We start from the raw sequence: 23,263 nt of genomic DNA, 5'->3' as shown, positions 1-23,263 counted from the left end.
ACTATTTGCTTTTTATATTCTATACTAAACGGTGTGGCAAAATCCTCCCATTTAAATCCCCAAGAAATTTCTGTATAATAATCAATATTTACTTGCCATCATAATCTACATAGATTACATAGACAAATTAAACTTATTAGAGAACATTACATTCTATTAACATATTATTAGATATTAATGTTACATAAAATATAGTATTTGTTATGGAAATTTCATTAGTATAGAAATTAACTTATTAAAGTGGTATTTTATCTACACCCTCACTTCAATATACTGTAAATTATTTAGAGTAGTAATTTAACAGACACATTGCTAAAAACTTGTAGCGCTGGGGGGGCAGTTAGCTTTGTCACTATAGGACATCAATGGAGAACATAAATTCTCAAAAACACAATTTATTTAAATTGTCTACAATGCCACAAGAAAGACTATCAAATCTTCTAGAGACCATCTCTATAGGAAACAAGAAAGGATAGCAAGTAAACATTGAGACTATCATAATGGGTTTCATTTCCATGAAAGCAAAACATAAAATTATTATATAATAAATTATTGTATCATGACTTTAAATTCCTTATTGTGACTTACAATTTGAAATTTCAATTATTTTATATTCTCTCTGTAATGGTTGCTATTGCAAAAATATATATATATTCATTATAACTTTTACTTAAAAAGCGCCATTTTCGGGGCGCCTGGGTGGCTCAGTTTGTTAAGCCACTGCCTTCGGCTCAGGTCAGGTTCCTGGAGTCCCGGAATCGAGTCCCGCATCAGGCTCCCTGCTTGGCAGGGAGTCCGCTTCTCCCTCTGACCCTCTTCCCTCTCGTGCTCTCTATCTCTCATTCTCTCTCTCTCAAATAAATAAATAAAATATTTAAAAATAAAAAAAAGCACCATTTTCTGTTCTGCACAAAGTATTGCTTGCAGCCACGCCAAACAGTCTTTCGTTGAACGAGTTCCAGATTCCAACACAACATCCGTCTTTTGCAAGTGGTTTGCGCAGGTGCACAGGAAATTAGCATGCTTTGACATATGGAGATCAGTGAGTCTGTGACAGCTTTAATGTGTACATTTTCATACATTTCATTATTATGTTAAGATCATTATTGGAAATAGGGGTCTTCTTTTAACCACAGCAAGCAAAAGTCCTTTCACACTATTGATTTTGGATCGTTCAAATCCCCAAACGCTAGAACTACTCCGGCAGATAGGTTGAAAAACGAGGAATGAAGCAAAATCAACAAACAATGAAATTAAAACAAAAAACGGAGAAAGTTCCTACGTGTTTGCCTGTCTCCAAGCATTGCCCTTTGTCCGCACAGCTCTGGTCCAACAGGTGCTGTCTTAAGTGTCCAACTACGTACGATCAAGATCAAGTTCTGGTGAGCGAAGACGGCAGGAGAAAAATGCCCCCAGGGAGACGGGCCCCTGGTTTGGGAGGGCACCGCAAACCGCAGCTGTCCCAGGCACGGCGCTGGCGGGACGAGCGTCGCGGCCCCCGGACCCAGGACCTCAGCGCGCACCCCAGCCTCCCGACACCCGGACCCGGGCGCGTGCCCCGCCGCTGCTCGAGGCGGCCGGCCTCCCCGTTACCAGGCAACGGGCTGCCCCTGCGCGAAGCTACTGGGCGAAATGCGTGGGGGAAGGCAGTTGGGAGGAGACCTTGAGCAGCAGGAATGAGCCCGGGTGAGAGAGCCGGCCTGGGGAAGGGTCTCTTGAGGGAGAGCCCTGGAAAGCAGACGGCTAGGAGAGGGCGCTGTCCCCGCCCACCCCGGCACCCCGACCCTTTCACCCCCAAGGCGGGTCCCTTCTGGAGTGCCGACCTTCCCGACTAGCCGCACACCCCTGCTCTCCCCGGGGAGAAAAACACCGCCTCCATCCCCACGCCCTGCCTTTGCTTCCAGCCTCCGGGGCACCGGGTCCCGCCGCGCTGCGTGGTCCCAGCGCGCCCTCCCGTGGCCGCTTCCGGCGCCCGCGGCCCGAATCGCACGCTTCGCCTCCCTTCTCCCAACCAAGCTAAAAGCCCGCCGTACGGTTCTGTTACAGAGAAGCGCCAGGAGGAAGAGGACGAAGTGGACTGCGTTCTCCTTTCAGCGTCCAAGATCCTAAATTCCTCTGACGGGGTAAAGGAAAGTGGTGGGAGTGAAACAGGTAAAATCTCCACGGCAGTGGTGTTTCTCCCTCTTACTATAGACAAGGGGTCCCTTGCCTAAATCCACCGGCCCGACAGGTGCACTTCCGGTGCATAGGCACTCCGGGTAACTATTATTATGGTACTAAAAATAGCTAACACAGCACACTTACTTTGTGCCAGATGTTGTTCCAAATACTTAAGTGTATCAATTCATTTAATCTTCACCACAACCCTATGAAGTAGGTACTACCATCACCCACATTTTATGAGGAAACTGAGGCACAGAGTGATTAACTCCCCAAGGTCACATAGGTGGCAAATGAAAAAGCCAGTATTCAGCAGGGTGGCTCCAGAGTCCAGACCTTAACCACCACGCTATACGATACTGCTTCTCTGAATACCAGATAATATTTGGGGGCAGATGTTAAAAAGATACATACTTTTTCCAAAAGAAATTACTTTTTACAGTATTTGTGGACTATAGGATATTGTATAGGGAGGATATTTGAAATAAACAAAGTGCTCCAATTCCAAGCTCCACATAAATCATGAACAAGATGTGTCTAAATACCCAGTTAGGGATATCATCCTGAGAATACTGAAGTTGGACTCTCACTTCCTTGAGAGAAGCCCAAGGAGATTACCCACCTCTTGGAAGAGCCTGGTGGTCAGTGTGACATTGCAGGGAAGGAACAGAGCACTCTGGGTAGAAGGCAGTATCTAGAGTGATGCACCAAGTTAGGCCCCCAGTTGCCCAAAACCCACACGTGACATATGGGGAATCCAGACACGGAGGCACTGAGAGAAGTGACCTGAGATCAGCACAGGATTTCTGCACCTCTCTAAATCCAGGACCTTCACTCGTGCCTTGTCAAGGGCCCTGCAAGAAGAGCTAGAGCAACCACGTCTCAGTAGACCAAAGACAACTGGATGCCCAGGGACCATCAGTATAAGCAGCATCTCCAAGGAGGCCAGCAGGACAATGCCCTGACTGGCCAATGCCCCACTCACCTGTGACCCACCATCCATGAGGATATGCAGGCATCCTTGTGCAACAGGAAACCTGAACAGAGAGTAAGAGTCTTCACAGAGAGTTTAGAGGTTGTGTCAGCTCAATATTGACCTCAAAGAAAGCATTTAAGGTGAGAAGAAATTGAGGTACTTTAATTTGGCAAATCATGTGTTCTCTAACATGAGTAAGATTTAGGGCTCTGGGGAAAGATGCCAGCATGACAGAAAATGAGGTTACATGGGAAAGAGCACATACACTTATTTAAGAGCCACAGTCTATCTTGCTAAAGCAGACGGGTTACAAGTGCAGGGCCTAGCAAGGGCAGGTTTTTAGTAGCATAGATTTGAGCTGGGGTACTGCCTTGGATGGCAAAATTAGGAGGTATGACTTTGTTCCCACCTCCTTTTTCTGTTCTCCTATCTACACTGCATTGCCACCATGTGATCCATTCCCTGAGTACTAACAAACAGAATAGTAACCTCATTTGCATAAATAATGCTGAGTTACAAGAAACCCTATAGTATTTCTGAGGTCTCTTTAATTTAATTTTATTTTTTTTAATGTTTTATTTATTTATTCACGAGAGTCAGAGAGAGAAAGAGAAAGAGAGAGGCAGAGGCAGAGGCAGAGGCAGAGGCAGAGGGAGAAGCAGGCTCACCACAGAGCAGGGAGCCCGATGCGGGACTCGATCCCAGGACCCTGGGATCATGACCTGAGCTGAAGGCAGACGCTTAACCATCTGAGCCACCCAGGCGCCCTGGGGTCTCTTTAATTTTAAAAAAGTGGTTAGCCTATGTAACCCTTGATTGATTGGAAAGGAGATGTGAAGGATACTTTGAGACTTCGAGACATCCAGTGTGCTGTTTTTAGCACCCCTGTTCTATCCAAGTCTTCATTCATTCATCCATCCATTCATTCATCTAACAAATATTTTTGAGCAAGTACTGTCCTAGGTGCTGGGGATCCAACAGCAAACAAAATATGCAAAATACCTGCTCACATGAAGCTTACCTTCTACTGGAAGGAACAAAGGAGATTGTGTGTAATACATCCCATGGAGAAAAGTAAGGCACAGAGGGAGTGGGGGAGTATACGGAGTGTCAGAGGTGGATGGGGAGTGTGCAATTTGATTTTAAATAGGGTGGTAGAGGAGACCTTATGGGGCAGATCACATCTGAGCAGAGACCTGAAGGAGGTAAAGGAGTAATCAGTGCAGATTTCTAGGGAAAGAGCATTCAGGCAGAGAGAACAGCAACGGTGCCCTGAGGTAGGAGAATACCTGGCACGTTTGAGGAACAGTTGGTGTGACTGGACCAGAATGAGTAAGGGGAAGGGTAAGATCAGAAAGGAAATTGGGGAAGGGGGCACTGTAGCTCCATCTAAGGATCTGGGGGGTTATTCTGCACAAAATGGGAAACATTAAAGAGTTTCGAGCAGCCATCCCTCCCCTCCATTGCAACTGGAAATTTGAAATTTATTGACTTGTCATCATATTGATAATACCCTTGTCTCTGCAGTAGTGATTACAATAAATATTTCTTGAGCATTTAGTTTGTGCCATGCATTCTGCAAAGGGCTTTACCTACAAACTAGATAACTACTTGTGTTATCACTCATAGCGAGTGTATGGCAAAGCCAGGATTCAAGCACAGACAGCCTGACTCTAGCTTCCATGACAAAGCCCCATGCAGACAGTGTCACACCTCATTAGGCTTTGTAAAACAGTTCCTTCTAAGAATGAATTTGTATTGTCATAGTAAAACACTTGAACCTGAGAATGACAAAGCTTTGACTACAGAGTATCTTCTTTTTTTTAGGATTTTATTTATTTATTTGAGAGAGAGAGAGAGAGCACGAGAGGGGGAGGGTCAGAGGGAGAAGCAGACTCCCCGCTGAGCAGGGAGCCTGATGTGTGACTCGATCCCCGGACTCCAAGATCGTGACCTGAGCAGAAGGCAGTCACTTAACCAACTGAGCCACCCAGGCGCCCTACAGAGTATCTTCTAACATCCTATATGGAATCATTACTATGTTACATTTTAAAAAATTCATTTGTTCTCCTTTGTCTGTTAGCTACAGGTATGCTCTTAATACAGGCATATCTCAGAGATATTGTGGGTTTGGTTCCAGACCATTGCAATACAGAGAATGTCACAATAAAGTGAGTCAGATGAATTTTTTGGTTTCCCAGTGCATATTAAAATTTGTTTATATTACTGTAGTCTACTAAGCATGCAATAGCATTATGTCTACTTATAAAAAACGTACATACCCTAATTAAAAAATACTTTTTTGCTAAAAAATGTTAACCATCATCTAAGCTTTCAGCAAGTTATAGTCACTGATTACAGATCACCATAACAAATATAATAGCGAAAAATTTTGAAATCCTGTGAGAATTACCAAAATGTGACACAGAGACACAAAGTAAGCAGATGCTGTTGGGAAAATGGAACCAACAGACTTGCTCGGCACAAGGTTGCCACAGACCTTCAATTTGTAAAAAAAAATCACAATATTTGTGAAGCACAATAAAACGAGGTTTGCCTGTACGTTGACTAATGGCATAATCCTCTGCAGATTTCAGAATAAATTCCCCATATCTTTAATTACTTCAAAAGCCATCCCACTGATAACTATCTTGTTTTTCACTCCTCACATTTAAATATGAGACAGCTAGAGAATTTAATTGAACGTAATATGAATACTATTTCTTGCATTCCCAGTAGAGTATCAGCTTCTTCAGGACTGGAACCCTATCTTCCACTTCGTCTACATACCTCTCAATAGTGCATGTTTAGCAAAGAATAAATAATGACCTTTGATGGTGTTCCCCTTCCTGTGCCTATTTGGTAATTTCCCTTCCAATTCTAGAATCACATAATTCTATGTAGTTGATTAAGTATTGCTGAATTTTAAGATTAGCTTTCCTTTGGGAATAAGTAGTAGCCAATGTCTCCAAAACTCATAAAAAAACAAAAAGTTATTTTAAAAGCCATTAAAAACCAATAAATCCAACTCTCTGCCTATTCTATATCTTCACTGAATCCTCTGAACATTGCAGGAGAAAGCCATTCACTTCTGAGTCATAACATGGATCTCAGTGCTCCTTGGAACACTTTATTTCCCCAGCAAATGCTTTTTCAAAACTTCTCCAAGGTAACTATTTCACTCTTACTGTTTCCTCAATCTCCAAAACCTTTCAACCACTACCTCTAAACTCATTAACATAATCTCACACTATATGAAAAAAAAAAAGAAGCAGTCAGACCCAAACTCCCTGACCCTCAAACTTAAAATTTGCTGACCTACCTGCTTGTGTACCCATATTATCTGCTGTCCCCCATTTCTTGTTTGTCAAGTTTTTATTTAAATTCCATTTAGTTACCATACAATGTAATATTCACTTCAGGCGTACAATATAGTGATTCAACACTTCCATACAACACCTGGTGCTGGTCACACAAGTGCATTCCTTGATCCCCATCACCTATTTCACCCATCCCCCACCCCATCCCCTCTGGTCACCATCAGTTTGTTCTCTAGAGAATCTGTTTCTTGGTTTGCCTCTTTTTTTCCCTCTTTGTTCCTTTGTTTTGTTTCTTAAATTCCACATATGAGTGAAATCATATGGTATTTGTCTTTCTCTGACTTATTTCACTTAGCATAATACTCTCTAGCTCCAGCCATGTTATTGCAAATGGCAAGATTTCATTCTTTTTTATAGCTGAGTAGTATTCCATTGTATATGTGTACCACTTCTTCTTTATCCATTTATCAATAGATGAACCACCTGGGCTATTTCCATAATTCAGCTACTGTAGATAATGCTACTATAAACATCAGAGTGCATGTATTCCTTTGAATTTAGTATTTTTTTATTCTTTGGGTAAATACCTAGTAGTGCAATTCCTGGATTGTGGGGTAGTTCTATTTTTTTTTAAAGATTTATTTATTTATTTGAGAGAGTGAGAATGAGAGAGAGAGAGTACATGAGAGGGGGGAGGGTCAGAGGGAGAAGCAGGCTCCTTGCTGAGCGGGGAGCCCGATGCGGGACTCGATCCCGGGACTCCGGGATCATGACCTGAGCCGAAGGCAGTCGCTTAACCAACTGAGCCACCCAGGCGCCCGGTAGTTCTGTTTTTAAACTTTTGAGGAACTTCCATACCGTTTTCCACAGTGGCTGCACCAGTTTGCATTCCCAATAACTGCAAGAAGATTCCCCTTTCTCCACATTCTCACCAACGCCTGGTGTTTCTTGTGTTGTTGATTGTAGCCATTCTGACAGGTATGAGGTGACGTCTCATTGTAGTTTTGACTTGCATTTCCCTGATGATAAGTGATGTTGAGCATCTTTTCGTGTGTCTATTGGCCATCAGTATGTCTTCTTTGGAAAAATGTCTATTCGTGTTAACTGACCATTTTTAAATTAGATTACTTATTTTTGGGGTGTTGAGTTTTATAAGCTTTAAAAAATTTATATTTTGGATACTAGTCCTTTTCAGATATGTCATTTGCAAATATCTTCTCCCATTCTGTAGGTTGCCTTTCAATTTTGTTGATGGTTTCCTTTGCTGTACAGAAGCTTTTTATTTTGATGTAGTCCTAATAGTTTATTTTTGCTTTTGTTTCCCTGGGCTCAGGAGACATACCTAGAAAGAATTTGCTATGGCCAATGTCAAAAAAGTTACTGCCTGTGTTCTCTTCTAGGATTTTTATGGTTTCAGATCTCACATTTAGGCCTTTAATCCATTTTGAATTTTATTTTTTATAGTATAAGAAAGTGGCCCAGTTTCATTCATTTGCATGTAGCTGTCCAGTTTTCCCAACACCATTTGTTGAAGAGACTGTCCTTTTCCCATTGGACATTCTTTCTTGGTTTATTGAAGATTAATTGACCATATAATTGTGGGTTTATTTCTCAGTTTTCTATTCTGTTCCATTGATCTATGTGTCTACTTTTGTGCCAGTACCATACTGTCTTGATCACTACAGCTTTGTAATATAACTTGAAGTCTGGAATTGTGATGCCTCCAGCTTTTTGTTTTTCAGGATTGCTTTGGCTATTCAGGGTCCTTTGTGGTTCCATACAAATTTTAGGATTGCTTGTTCTAACTCTGTGAAAAATGCTGTTGGTATTTTGATAGGGATTGCATTAAATGTGGAGATTGCTTTGGGTAGTATAACTACCCAAACATATAACTATATTTGTTCTTCCAATCCATGAGCACGGAATGTCTTTCCATTCCTTTGTGTCACCTTCGGTCTCTTTCATTGGTGTTTATAGTTTTTAGAGTACAGGTCTTTCACCACTTTGGTTCAATTTATTCCTAGGTATCTCATTGTTTGGGGTACAATTGTAAATGGGATTGATTCCTGAATTTCTCTTTCTGCTGCTTCATTATTGATGTATAGAAATGCAACAGATTTCTGTGCATTGATTTTGTATTCTTCAGCTTTACTGAATTGGTTTATCAGTTCTAGCAGTTTTTTGGTGGATTTGTTCAGGTTTTCTATATAGAGTATCATGTCATCTGCAAATAGTGAAAGTTTCATTTCTTCCTTGCCCATCTGGATGCCTTTGATTTCTTTTTGTTGTCTGATTGCTGTAGCTAGGACTTCCAATACTATGTTGAATAAAAGTGGTTCGGGTGGACATCCTTGTCTTGCTCCTGACCATAGAGGAAAAGCTCTCAGTTTTTCCCCATTTAGGTTGATATTAGCTGTGGGTTTTTCATATATGGACTTTATTATGTTGAGGTATGTTCCCTCTAAACCTATTTTGTTGATGGTTTTTACCATGAATGTATGATGTACTTTGTCAGGTGCTCTCTCTCCATCTACTGAAATGATCATATGGTTCTTAACCTTTTTTTTATGAATGTGATGTACCATGTTGATTGATTTGAGAATATTGAACTGCCTTTGTAATCCAAGAAGAAATTCCACTGGATCTTGGTGAATGATTTGTTTAATGTATTGTTGGATTTGGTTTGCTAATATTTGAGAATTTTTGTTTGTATGTTCATCAGGGATATTGGCCTGTAGTTCTCTTTTCAGTGCTGTCTTTATCTGGTTTTGGTATCAGAGTAATGCTGGCCTCATAGAATGAATTTGGAATTTTCCTTTTCTATTTTTTGGAATAGTTTGAGAAGAATAGGTGTTAAGGACTACTTTTGTCTTGCTGCTTTTAAGATTTTTTCTTTGTTTTTTTAAGATTTTATTTATTTATTTGACAGCGAGAGAGACAGTGAGAGAGGGAACACAAGCAGGGGGAGTTGGGGGAGGGAGAAGCAGACTTCCCGCCGAGCAGGGAGCCTGATGCGGGGCCCGATCCCAGGACCATGGGATCATGACCTGAGCTGAAGGCAGACGCCTAACGACTGGTTTTCTTTATCACTATATGTTGCAAATTTAATTACAATATGTCTTTGTGTTGGCCTGCTTTTGTTGATTTTGATGGGAGTTCTCTGTGCCTCCTGGATCTGGATGTTGTCCTTCCCCAGATTAGGCAAATTTTCAGCTATTATTTCAAATAAATTTTCTGTCCCCTTTTCTCTCTCTTCTTCTTCTGGGACTCTGATAATATGAATATTATTATCTTTGGTGGAGTCACTGAGTTCCTTAAATCTAGTCTCATTTTGCACAATTTTTTTCTCCTTTGTTCAACTTGATTACTTTTCATTACTCTGTTCTGGGTCATTAATTCATTCCTCTGCTTCTTCCAGCCTGCTGTTCATTGCATCAAGGGTGTTTCTATTTTCATTTGTTGCACGCTTCATTTCTGATCATCAGTGAGACTCTTTTATCTCTGTGGTAAGGGTCTCACTGATGTCTTCTATTCTGCTCTCAAGCCCAGTGAGTATCCTTATGATCATTGCTTTAAATTCTCCATCAGGCATGTTACTTGTATCTGTTTTGCTTAGACCACTGGCTTTGGTCTTTATCTTGTTCTTTCATTTGGGATAAATTCCTCTGTCTTCACATTTTATCTAAGTATCTGCCTTCTTTCTGTATTAGAAAAACCAGTTATGTCTTCTGCTCCTGAAAGTAATAGCCTCATGAAGAAGAGGTCATGTAGTGCCTAAGGCTTGGCACTTCAGAGAGTGTCTCTGGTGTGTGCTGCGTGCACTCTGCTGTTGTGTTCTGGCTGCTCTATCCTTCAGGCCAGTCATCTGCAGAGTCTTTCCTTGCATGCTGTGGGCAGTGTTTGGTCCCTGGCCTGAATGTGGTGAGTTTGAGCTAGATGTGTTCTGGACTGCTTGTGAAATGAGACCTGTCACCACCTCCACTGGAACTGAGGCCCTACAAAACTTTCTGGTCAGGAGACATGGTGTGGGCAGGGGCTTGCGCTGTTCTTCTGGGGGAGGGACCTGCCATGCTGGGACTGAGGCAAGCATGTTTGAGAAGGGCAGTTCCACTGCAGCACAGGGCGGTAGGGCTTGGTGTAAGAAAGTTAGGCAGCCAATTCTGCGTGGAGCACTGGGTGTTATGCACAAACAATGAATCATGGAACACTACATCAAAAACTAATGATGTAATGTATGGTGATTAACATAACAATACAAAATTTTAAAAAAGAAAGAAAGAAAGAAAGTTAGGCAGCCAGTGTCTGTGCTGCACTGCTTCCCACAGGTGGCTCTGTGTTTATGCTGAGGGGCAGAGGAAGGAATGGCACTGGCCAGCTCCTTTGTTCCTTCAGAGTTGTCTCTGTGAATGCTGCCTCTCAGGGACATGCTCTGAGAAGAGCAGATAATCTCCTCACTGTGTGCCCCAGGTGCTCTTCAGATGGCTGTTTCCACACTGTCTGCCCCCTTGTTGTTTGCCCGCCTTCTCTCTAGGAGCAGCACAGTGTTGTCTGGGCTCTAACCCAGCCAAGGCTGCTGATGTTTAAAACTCCAGGATTTAAGCCCCACTGACTGCAAAAACTCAATGAATTCAGCCCCGCTCATTTTCTAAGCCAATGGCTTTGGAGAAATGTTCTCCTTGTGCATTCCCCTGTGTGCTCCTCTCTCTCTCCCTCCCTTCTCTGCAACCATGACTCCTTCCCCTGCATAGCAGCTATGATCTGTCTCTCCCCTAAACCATATTTCCACACTTCCTATTTTCTTTGATATGGCCTGTTTTCTTGTTTTAGTTGTGGAGTCTTTTCTGTCAGTCTTCAGGTTGATTCCTGGGGCATTAGGATAATTCGATAGTTATCTAGTTGTATTCATGGGACAAAGTGAGCCCAGGTACCTCCTACTCCACCACCATCTTCCTGCTCCTGTTCCTGCCGTCCCCAGTTTCAATGGAAGAACTGTCCCTGCTCAATCAAAGCTCATTTCCTCTTTATCCTAGCTTTCCTGGAATTCTCAGATACTCGGCTTCTGCAATTAACCTCCCGCATCCTCCAGAATTACTCTTCTCCTTTCCTACTACATGATTCCAGCAGGAAGCAGGCGTGTTAGAATCTCTCGTGGTTAAAAAATTCTTCCTGGGGCGCCTGGGTGGCTCAGTTGGTTAAGCAACTGCCTTCGGCTCAGGTCATGATCCTGGAGTCCCGGGATCGAGTCCCACATCGGGCTTCCTGCTCAGCAGGGAGTCTGCTTCTCCCTCTGACCCTCTTCCCTCTCGTGCTTTCTATCTCTCATTCTCTCTCTCTCTGAAATAAATAAATAAAATCTTTAAAAAAAAAATTCTTCCTGACCTTCACATCTCTTCTAACATGCACCCTATTCCACTAGGCACCCTATTTCTTTCCACAGTAAAACTCAAAAGAGTTGCCTATAGTCAATGCCCACAAATCTCCATTTTCCATTCTCTCTAGCCACTTCATTTGGGTTTTTGTGCCTGTCACCGCACAGAAACTGCCCTTGTCTAGGCCAGCAGTGACATCTGTATTTTCCAATATAGTGTTCATATCCATTCCCCTGAACCAGAGACGGGAATATCCCACTGCCTTTTGATGTCCAGTTTGACAACTAACAGGATTGCTAAACTTTAACATATCTAAAAGTTTTCCCTGAAACATCTTCCTACTCCATTCTTTTCCATTTTATTAAAGAACATCAGATTTCATCATCCATCTGCTCTCACCAAAAACAAAACAAAACAAAACAAAACAAAAAAAAACAGGAGTCATCCTTCCTTCATCTCTTCTGGCCGCATTTAACCACCTAACAATGCTTTGTCTTCAAAACCTATTCTAAATCCACCTATATTTCTCCATCTTCCCCTCTGCCATTCTAGTCCAAGATACCTTTGTCTCTCACTTGGATTACCATAGTGGCCCTGCTATTGCCACTTTACAATTCATTATCATGCAGTAGAGTGACCATAAATGTTTCTTTTCAGATCAAATCATTCTCATGTTTGAAACCCTCTAAAGCTTCCCATTTCACTTAAAATAAAAGACAAACCACTCAAGTTGGCCCACAAGGTCCTACATAATCTAGCCCTGTCTCCCCTTCTGACCTCTAATCATAATGGGCTTCCATCTGCTCATTAAGCCACAGCCATATTGATTTTCCTTCTGTTCTGCAAACACAGATAAGCATGTTATGCTTCAGGACTCTGTCATGTCCTCTGCTCCAAATCTCTTCCTACAGATGTTCACATGGCTGGCCTCTTCTTGTCATATGGTAATCTTGGCTGAAGCCAGTGGAACTGCCTTTCTCAAACATGCTTTCCTCAGTTCCAGCACGGCAGGTCCCTCCGCCAGAAGACCAGCGCAAACCCCTGCCCACACCATGTTTCCTGGCCAGAGAGTTTTGCAGGGCTCAGTTCCAGTGGAGGTCAGATGCGCAGTCCAGAGCACACCTAGCTAAAACTCACCACATTCAGGCCACGGACCAGGCCAGATAGGCCTCTGCCAACCACTCTCTCCAGTGCTGTCCCCATCCTCCCTCTCACATTAGCCTAACCTCTTTGTGTTATTTATCACTATTTGAAAGTATCTTGTTTATTTCTTTGTTTCCTTCTTATTTTCTGTTCATTCTCCAGAATGTAGGTACTGCAAGAGGTACCACAGGATCCTTGGTTGTCTTATTTATTGCTGTGTCTCTAGTACCTATAATTTGGCATACCACATACCAGACACTCAATGTTTGAATGAGTGATGTTGTTGAAGGAATGAATCACTAAATGTGAAACAAACAAGAAAAACCTAAATCATTAACTTTTAAAAATTATTCTAGACTTTCAGATAGAGATTTTAGAGCCAAGGAAGACCCCAGACCTCCTTCCTCCAGTACCAAATGAAATGAACAAAAGAAAAAAAAATTAGAAAACCAGAAAAAATTTCACCAGCAGCACCTGAAGGACATAAAATTGGAAAATAGAGGCCAAAAATAAAGACAGAAGATTCTGGCAAGACAAACTACTGACGGGCTTCTGACTTTCAGAAGCAATAAAACAAGTCAAAATCCTGAAAATACTCATTAATGACCCTCCCACTGTTAATACAAAATGTGAATTCAAAAAGAGGAAATACCTGTGTCTCCCTTTCTGCTGATTGGGCTTTAGGTGGGTAGAGAGGAGCAGCTAGGAGAATAGATAAGTAAACCTGGACACTGATCAACAGGGACTTACTTTGCTCTGAGGAAAGAAGTTCTCAGTAGGGTTGCCATTGGCTCATGGGGTGCCTTTGCATGGATTAGAGAAAGGTATATCTGACTCTAGGTATATGCAAACCCACATAGGGTACCAGTTAGCTGAGCGTAGTGGAGCATGGGACACATCTCAGCCCACATGTGTCTTTTGGCCAGGAGCCCTTGTGTAGTGAACAACCTTTACAATCTTATGTGGCAGTCCTAGTTCCAGGGACTCCATACTGAATTAAGAGAATGATCCCAATCAAGAGACTATCTCCCTAGGGTCATAAGATATATCTCCTCTAGATTTCTAACCAGTCTCAGGGAACAACAACAAAATGGCAGAGATCACATCCTCCAATGGAGGCTTCACACGGCTCCAAATGATGTCTTTTCCCCCAGACCCCCTCACCTAATTTTTAGGCTATAGAAAATGGATAGTAAAACACCCTGGCCCTGAAACCATATTTCAGAGGGACAAGACCAATGGACTCCAAGAAGAATGTCAAGAGAAAACATCTACAGTATGTCAAAGAAAACAAATTCTGAGCAGAGTTGCTCGGGTTGCACTGAGCCATATGAAAAGAAGCATCATGGTAACTGCAATCATACTATGGTCAAAAAAGAAGGAAGAGATGGAGGGAGGGAAATATATGTAGAAGCAGTATGTAAACCTCATGTTCTTTCTTTAAAATCTTGTATTTGCTATATCCCTTTACCAAGTCTTTAAATTTCTTTTGACCCATACTTTGTACTCAGTTTTAGCAAAAGAAACACTGTACTTAACTTCAACTTGCAAGTCCTCCTAATGAGACAAAAGAAACCTGTGTGGGAAAGGGAAGCTGGTGCTGTAGATGCAGAAAGGAGATGGAATTCTGAACAGTAAATCCATTAAAAATAAAGTTGACAGCTGAAAATATTTATAATAGTAATGTCCTATCTTTGTGTTTAAAATGTAAAACATCACAGTGTAAAAATAATGTAATAAGCAAATATCATGAAAAGTGGGAAGTAAATGTGAGAGCAAGTATAATACTAATTTTCTCATCATTTACTCCCCTTCCTGGCAAGGACTAACTCAACACTGAATACAATGGAAGTACACATTATTAAAAAACATAAAAATTCCAATCTCTTAGTCCTCATGATATATTTCCATTAGCTTAAAGGGATCTTATAGGAAATAATCTTTCACGTAGTGAAAAAATCTGAATAGTGATAATTTCAACTAATTGCAGTTTTTATTCTATTAAAAGAAACACAAATTTAATACTACTTATCAAAAGTAACATGTATAATATGATCCCACTGTTTTAAAATAATTTCTTTTTTTCTGCATATATGCATAGAGAGCTTACTGAAAGGAGAGTACCTAAAATTCATAATGGTTAATTCTGGGTGGTGGGGGTCTAGGTAATATATTATTGGTTTCGATTTGCAATTTGAGTTCATTTAGAAGTTGTCTTAGAGTCTGAAAAACTTTGGGATACCTTGTTGCTTTTGTCCAGATCTCACTTTTTTTAAAAATCTCTCTGAGATGAACAATGCAGACTATTGTTTTATTCCTAGTAAGATGCAAAGCTGAGCAATACCCAAACAGACTCACTGTCCCTCCCTGCCCTCCAATGAAGGTGGGATTCTTCAGTTGACCAAATTAGCTCCAAGCTCTGAACCAAAGTTGCTCTGTCAGTGTTGAAGGGCCAGATGGCAAATGGGGTTTGGGGGGGGTGCCTATACTTTGCAACCAGCTCCTATAACATCTGGCAGACTGTCATTCCAAATGAGAGATGTGCTGACCTCTTTTAAAAACTTCTCTTAGGGCAGAAATTGTCAGCCTAGGGGAACATTCCATCATAACTCTCATTTCATTTGAGACACTGAGTGTTTTTTAAATTATTTAATAAAAATTTACAAAGCAAGCAAAAAACCTATTTGGACAAAGAGGGATATATGTCAGGAAATTTGCAAACAGTTTATAGTCTCTCCCCTGTTACATACCTTTAATCTGTTTTCTAGGAAGGAACACATGGATTTTTATAGTATTTTGTTTAAGAGCATTACAAAAATTATGCTCTGTAAGTCCAATTTGTTTTCCATGATGAGGAAAAACAGCACATGGCCATTTCATAGACACTGAGACCTACACAGTACTTTGTCAAAGGTCTCCCACAACAGGATTATTAGTTGTTTGTTTTTCTAAATGCAGTTTATATTGCAGAAACAAAGATAATTGAGTTTTTGAGAGTTCCAAGTTTGGCATTACAAGTTAATGGTTTATTATAAAAGTAAAACCACTATCACAATCTCAAGTGAAAATTATTTAAGCCAAGTGAAAATTATTTCTTGGGCGCCTGGGTGGCTCAGGTGGTTAAGCGACTGCCTTCGGCTCAGGTCATGAACCCAGGGTCCTGAGATCGAGTCCTACATCAGGCTCTCGGCTCAGCGGGGAGCCTGCTTCTCCCTCTGACCCTCTCCCCTCTCATGCTTTTTCACTCTCTCATTCTCTGTCTCTCAAATAAATAAAATCTTTTTTTTAAAAAAAACAGGAAAATTATTTCTTGATCCTATTATGTGACTAGCATTGGGTTCTTCCTAATGTGAACATCAAAATTCTCATTATCTCTGTCTCACTATCCAAGAAAGTTAGGGACTACTTTCTATTACAGTTGTTTAAAAATAAAACTTAAGAATTAGATCATATGGTTTTTCAATTTTGCTTTTTAGAATATGGCTGCATATCAGAATCAGAAAATGAAATCCAACCACAATCAGCACTGAAAGTAAGTTCATTTTAATTCCTTTTTTTTTCCTCCAAATACCTGTGTAAAGGCTGATCTCTTTCAGAATAAATACTTCCAAAATTCACGTGGATTTTCCACAAAAATCTTCATGAAAATACACTGGAGAATTAGCAAGAATGACTAAGAATGTGAGTCCTTTGACCCTCATGTGATCATTTCTGGTAACAGGCAACTTTGGGGGAGATATATAAAAAGAAATAATAGCAATTTCAAAATGGTTCAATTTCATACCATGTTTAATTTTATTATAGGCCCTTCAGCATCAACTGGAATCATTTCAGGCTCTCCGAATACAGACTTTGCAGAATGTTAGCATGGTATGTTTCTTTTAATCTCTATATGGGAAATATCCAAACTTAAGATATCACCCCACATTTCTAAGCTAATGAGCACCAGCCAACTGATTAGTCCATGTAGAATGTAATAAAATAAAAATATTCCAGGCTCAAAATTTGTTTGGGGGAAACTACATTCTATTATCGTTGAATTTGGATATGAGCCAAAAAGAAATAGTACTCACTGATTTTTTTTTAAATGTATGTTTAAAGTGCTATCTATATATAGTTTACAATTATAATACAAGTGAGATGAAATCTAACTCAAATCCACCTAGGGAAAAAGTGTATCTTATTAGTGCAGGTAACTGAAAACCCTAGGGACAGTTCACCTGGCGATGGCTTAATCCGTATGATCAGGACTTCGGTCATCAGGAACCCATCTCACTCCTTATTTTGGTTTTGCTTTCCACTATACTGGATCCTCAGACTCCATGTGGTAGCAAAAGGGCTGCTAGAAGCGCTAGGCTTTTATCCTTCCAGATTCCAGTCAGCGAAGAGACCATGCTCTTTTCTTCCTTAAGAGTTATACTGAAGTTCTTGGACTGATTCTGACTGCCTGAGATTGGTTCATATGCAATCCTTGAACAAATCACTGTTGAAAGGAAGGCAGTGTTCTGACTGGTTAGCTCTCAGTCACGTGCAGCTGGAAGTGGGATCACCAAAGGCACATGGACTTTATCCAGAACAAATAAGGGATACTATTAACAGAAGGATAGGGTATGGATATTGGTGGTACATAACACAACACATACTCACTAAAGCCCAATATAAACTTCATCCTAATATTCTTATACTAAAAGCAGGTGCAGAGAAGTGGCAAGAGAAGACAAACTCCTCCTGAGGGTGATCGAATAGATTCAGTTCTGATGACAGAGATCAAAATCCCTGCTTTATTCAACAATATAAAAATCAAACATCCAAAATTACTTGAATATAGTTCATAAAATTTTATTGCTTTACTAAAGTAAGTTTTCCTGATTTTACAGTCATATAATAAAGACATAATTTTCTTTAAAAAGTCCTTTAATGATAGAGATTATAAATTAAATACATGTATTTTATATTCTACATGATGGAAAAGAATTTTTATGTCCAGGAAATGTAAAGGTATCTTTGAATTATAGTATCTATTATTCCTATACATTCATAAGTTTACAAACCTGAAAGCGAATTCTAACATTATCAATTTATCTTTTAAAGGTACAGTCTGAAATCAGTGAAATCTTGAACAAAAGTATTATTGAAGTAGAAAACCCACAATATAGCTCAGAAAAAAATCTAGTATTTGGCACACGCATTGAAAAAGCTCTGGTATGTTATTCTGTACAAAACCATTTCTTTATTTAGTCACTTCAAAAATGTTACTAAAACCAGTTTATCTTCACCTTTACATTCTCAACCTTCTTCAGGGGTCAAATGGACTGTCAGAGGAATACCTAAAAGATTCCCAAGTAAATTGAAATATAAGGCAGTTTTTTTTTAGCCTGTCTATCCACGTAGGAATTTTTCTTTTAGGATTGACCAAGACCTGAGGTGAATTTTCTAGAAATAGGCTGGAACCAGAGTCACTCTGTCTACACTGATTAGAACTCTCATTTCTAGAATAGTCACAGCCCTAGAATCATCTGAAATAGGAATGCAAGCTAAGGTTGACAAACAGCCCGGAAGTGGAAATATTCATTTCCCTTAAACTTCCTATTGCATTTGACCTATTGCTTCTATCTTCCCCATCTATCCACAATGGTCTCCTAAGGGATTCTAAATTTCTATTTCTGATATTGAACAGTTGTCCCATGTATGTCACACTCTGGGGAAATAAGTATAATTTCTAAGCAAATTGTGAAGACCAGAGTTACAGATCTCAAAATAATTGTTGTTAGATTTTTCTGGAGAAAATGAGTCATATTTATTAGGCCTCTTTGCCTGTAGAAATGGATAAAATATTCATTTGGGTTGTAAAAATAAATCCTCCACAAAATATTTTCTTGATTTGCTTGTCATGTGGCAAATGATAGTACATTTATAGTGTGCTTTTTTATTGTCACTAGCCTATAGAGAATCAAAAAGAAATCCTTTCTATGGAGAAAATTCATCATTTTGAGGAGTCCCACACTACTCATTCAACAGAAGAAAAATTCAGCAGTGATATTGTTAACAGTCTCTGTCAAGGTATAGATATTCCATCCCAGATAGATTTCAAGGACCTATTAACTCAGAGAACTTCAACAGATAATTCAGCTTCAAACATAATTATGAACCCTTCAGAAAATTCTGACATGTTGAAGAATTATAATAACCTTTATAGTTTTCTACCTCATGCACCTCAAAATATGATGCCTCAAGCTGATAGAGTAATTCTGGATAAATCCAAAATTACCGAGCCTTTCCTCAAGCATGGATTTTGTGAAAATTTAGACGATATCTGCCGTTCTATCAAACAAATGAAGGAAGAACTACAAAAGTCACATGATAGAGAACTGGCACTTACAAATGAACTTCAAACTTTAAAAACTGATACAAATGTTCCAAGAAATGGTAAATATGACCTGTCCCCCAGTCACAAGGAAAAAATTAACTTTATTAAGGAAGAAAATATAGAAAGTAACTTAAATGAAGATATAAAATCAAAGAGAATTTCAGAATTAGAAGCATTAGTAAACAAATTACTACCATTCAGGGAAACAGTGTCAAAATTCCACGTGAATTTTTGCAGGAAATGTAAAAGGTTATCCAAGAGTGAAATGCACAGGGGAAAGAGAAATGAGAAAAACAGTAAGGAAATTCCTATCACTGGCAAGAATACTACAGATTTAAAATTCCATTCCAGAGTTCCAAGACATACATTGTCATTCTTTGACCCAACAAAATATGAAATGAAAGACAAAGAAACACAACCACTAATATCAAAACAAGGACCAATAATGTTTGAAAATGAGAAAACATCCAAAGTCAATTCTGTTACTGAGCAGTGTGTTGCAAAAATTCAGTACTTACAGAATTACCTAAAAGAATCTATGCAGATACAGAAAAAAGTAACAGAACTGGAGAATAAAAATCTAACCCTTAAGACCAAAATAAAACCTCTTGTGTTTACTACACAGTCTCTGATACAGAAAATTGAAACATATGAAAAGCAACTTAAGAATTTGGTTGAAGAAAAGAATGCTATTCAGTCCAAGTTGATTAAAACAGAAGAAGATGGTAAAGAATGTCTTAAAGAATTGAAAAAAATAATTAGTAAATATAATGTTCTTGTAGGACAAAATAAAACTCTAGAGGAAAAAAATAGTCAACTTTCTTTGGAGAAGCAACAAATGATAGAAACATTAGATCAACTAAAAAGTAAGGAACACAAAACTCAAAATGATATGGCCATAGTCAATAATGAAAATAATCGAATGAGTATAGAAATGGAATCAATGAAAACAAATATTCTATTGATACAAGATGAAAAGGAAATGCTAGAGAAAAAAACATACCAGCTTCTAAAGGAAAGAAGCTCACTTGAAAATGAACTGAAGGAAAACCAACTAGAGATAATGCAGCTAAAAGAGAAAGAAAGGTTGGCAAAAACTGAACAAGAGACACTTCTTCAAATAATAGAAACAGTTAAAAGTGAAAAACTTAACCTTGAAACAACATTACAAGAATCCATTGCTGCTAGACAAATGATGGAAAGAGAAATTGAGAATATTCAAACATACCAATCCACTGCAGAGGAGAGTTTCCTGAAAGAAATTAAAAATGCAAAATCAGAAGCAAGTATTTATAAGAATAGTTTGTCAGAAATGGGCAGTGAATGTGAAATGTTATCAAAAATGGTAATGGAAATTAAAACAGATAATCAGATTCTAAAAGAAGAACTAAAAAAACATAGTAAAGAAAATATAAAATTTGAAAACAGCATCAGTAGACTTGCAGAAGATAAAATACTTTTAGAAAACTATGTAAGAAGTATAGAAAATGAAAGGGATACCTTAGAATTTGAGATGCGGAATCTTCAAAGAGATTATTTAAATCTAAGTGAAAAAATCTGTAGTCCACAGAGTGACCTATCAAAAAAGGGTTATATTTCAAGAAGAGAGAAATTCCATTTTGACAACTGTGATACTTATGAAGACACCTCTGGTCCTAGGAGTAGGCCTTTGGCTCCTGATTTGAAAGGTATGTAATATTGCGGTGGATTAGTAGAGATGTGTTTAAGATTTTTTTCACCTATTGGGCACTAGCCAGAGTACAGTAATAAGAAGGAAACTTTTAAGATGAATATAATTTATTCTTGTAAGATTTGTATCCAATGTATCATCTATTGGAATTATTTAGGACCTTTGCTCTTTTGGGGCGCCTGAGTGGTTCAGTTGGTTAAGTGTCTGTTTCTTGATCTCAGCTCAGGTCTTGACCTCAGGGTCATGAGTTCAAGCCCTACATTGGGCTCCACACTGGGCATGGAGCCTACTTTAAAAAAAAAAAAAAAAAGGAATTTTACTCTTGATAAAACTCATGTTGTTATTTTATTTATTTATATTACTTCTATACATTGTATATGCACACAGAAACATTGGCAGGGAGCAGTGTTTTTGTTTTTGTTTTCTAAAGTATACTTGGCACTCCCACATTAAAAAATTCTTTTTTTTCCAGGAATTCCAAGTCAACTGTATCAATTGCTTCCATCCAAGATATGTAAATAAATTTTTAAAATCAATGTTTCAAAATCCTTTGTCCAGTACTTTTTTCTCCACAAAATTATTTTTTTAATTAATAATTAGAGAGAGAGAGAGTGCTTGGGGGGATGGGGGTGGTGCAAAGAAGGATAGAGGGAGAGATAGAATCTCAAGCAGACTCCCCACCAAGAGCGGAGCCCAATGTGGGACCTGAGCTGAAATCAAGAGTCGGATGCTTAACTGACTGAGCCACCCAGGTGCCCCCTCCACAAAATTATTTTAAATTCACTTTTACATAGGATTATAATTACCTTGAAATTAGAGTAATTTTTTAATTAGAAACTGCAATTAGGTATTTGTTTTATATTGTCAAGAACTGTGAACAGCCTTGAGATTTCACTGAACTTATAAGCTAGTGTTGGTCTGACAGTTTCATGGATTCTAGTGGAAGACATGAGAGTCCTGGGTCAGGGATAAAGAACAGTTTGTTACTCACAGCAATAGCAGTAGCCAGAACACCAGCACTTTTGCATTGATTCTCCAAGCCCCAATTCCTATACGCAGCATGAAAAGGGTCACACAGCATGTTGCATTACCAGAGAGAACTCTGAACTTAGGGCCCAAATCTTTTATGAGTGCAGTAAGCATGCCTATGCCTCCCCTTTGCTCTTGATGGAAACATTACCCTTATTATACAGGACAGTTACCATACTTGTCCTTGCTCCAGAGGAGACACTGTCTTTAGCTTCCAAGACTGATTGCTATACAAATAAACTGGTTGAATTTTGTCACATGCTTTTCCTGCATTTACTGAAGTGATCATGTGTTTTTTTTTCTCTCTTTAATCTGTAAATTTGGTAATTACATTTATCAATTTTAAAACATTACACCAACCTTGCATTCCTGGGATAAACTTCACTAGGTTATGTATTACCCTTTTAATACATACTCCTGGATTCAATTCAATAATATTTTGTTAAAGATTTCTGCTTCTACATTCAGAAGAATATTAGTCTCTATGTTATTTTCTTTAATGTCTTTGCCTGGTTTTGGTATCAGGAAAATCTGGCTTTATAAAATGTGTTGGGAAAGGTTCCCTCCTCCTCCATTTTCTGGAAGTATTAGTGTAGGATTGGTTATTGATATTATTTATTCCTTAAGTACATAATAGAATTAACCAGAGAGCCTGGAGTTTTCTAAACAGGAAGGTTTTACATTGCAAAATCAATTTCATTCATGGATATAGAACTATTGAGATTTTCTATCTCTTCTTGAGTCAATTTTGACTATTTGTATGTTCTGAAGAATTTGTACATTTCATATATGTTCTCAGACACATTGACATAAAGTTGGTCAAAAGACTGTATTATCTTTTTAATGTCCAGAGGACATATAGTCATGTTCCATTTTTAATTTCTGACATTGGTAATTTAGGGATACTCCTTTTTTCTTGAACAGTTTTTCTAGAGTTCAATTGAATTTATTGCTTTTTTCAAAAATCAGTTTTTATTAATTTTTCTCTATTAACTTTGCTATTTTTAATCCATTGATTTCTGTTCTCTCTTTATTTTGGTCTTAATTTGCTCTTTCCCTAGTTTCTTAAGGTGGAAGATCAGGTTATTGGTTTGGAAAATTTATTTTTCTCTATAATATACATTTAAAGCTACAACTTATCCTCCAACCACTGCATTCGCTGTATCATACAAACTTTAATATGTTTTCAATTTCATTTGGTTCACAGTA

At 39.0% G+C, this 23,263-nt stretch overlaps 1 protein-coding gene across 1 annotated transcript; it reads left to right on the top strand.

The window, feature by feature from the left end:
- The first annotated feature begins 1,676 nt into the window (after positions 1–1,676).
- CCDC110 (coiled-coil domain containing 110) lies at positions 1,677–21,547 on the top strand. The gene is made up of 7 exons (XM_028099803.2): positions 1,677–1,686; positions 2,047–2,151; positions 16,445–16,500; positions 16,773–16,838; positions 18,060–18,170; positions 18,908–21,023; positions 21,498–21,547. The coding sequence occupies exons 1-7, from the start codon at positions 1,677–1,679 to the stop codon at positions 21,545–21,547; spliced, it is 2,514 nt and encodes an 837-aa protein (XP_027955604.2).
- The last annotated feature ends 1,716 nt before the right edge of the window (positions 21,548–23,263 follow it).

The sequence above is a fragment of the Eumetopias jubatus genome, unplaced genomic scaffold (genome assembly GCF_037043125.1).
Source record: "Eumetopias jubatus isolate StellerSeaLion01/CBP00866 unplaced genomic scaffold, mEumJub1_p1.0 scaffold_2, whole genome shotgun sequence".
In the NCBI taxonomy this organism is placed as follows: domain Eukaryota; kingdom Metazoa; phylum Chordata; class Mammalia; order Carnivora; family Otariidae; genus Eumetopias; species Eumetopias jubatus.
This window is presented reverse-complemented; position numbering and strand designations above follow the sequence as displayed.

What these genes read in the sequence shown, in the direction of transcription:
- CCDC110 (XM_028099803.2), top strand. An exon ending in CACGCATTGAAAAAGCTCTG is followed by an intron (nt 18,171 to 18,907) that starts GTATGTTATTCT and finishes TATTGTCACTAG; the next exon opens with CCTATAGAGAATCAAAAAGA. An exon ending in TTTGGCTCCTGATTTGAAAG is followed by an intron (nt 21,024 to 21,497) that starts GTATGTAATATT and finishes TTTTTTTTCCAG; the next exon opens with GAATTCCAAGTCAACTGTAT.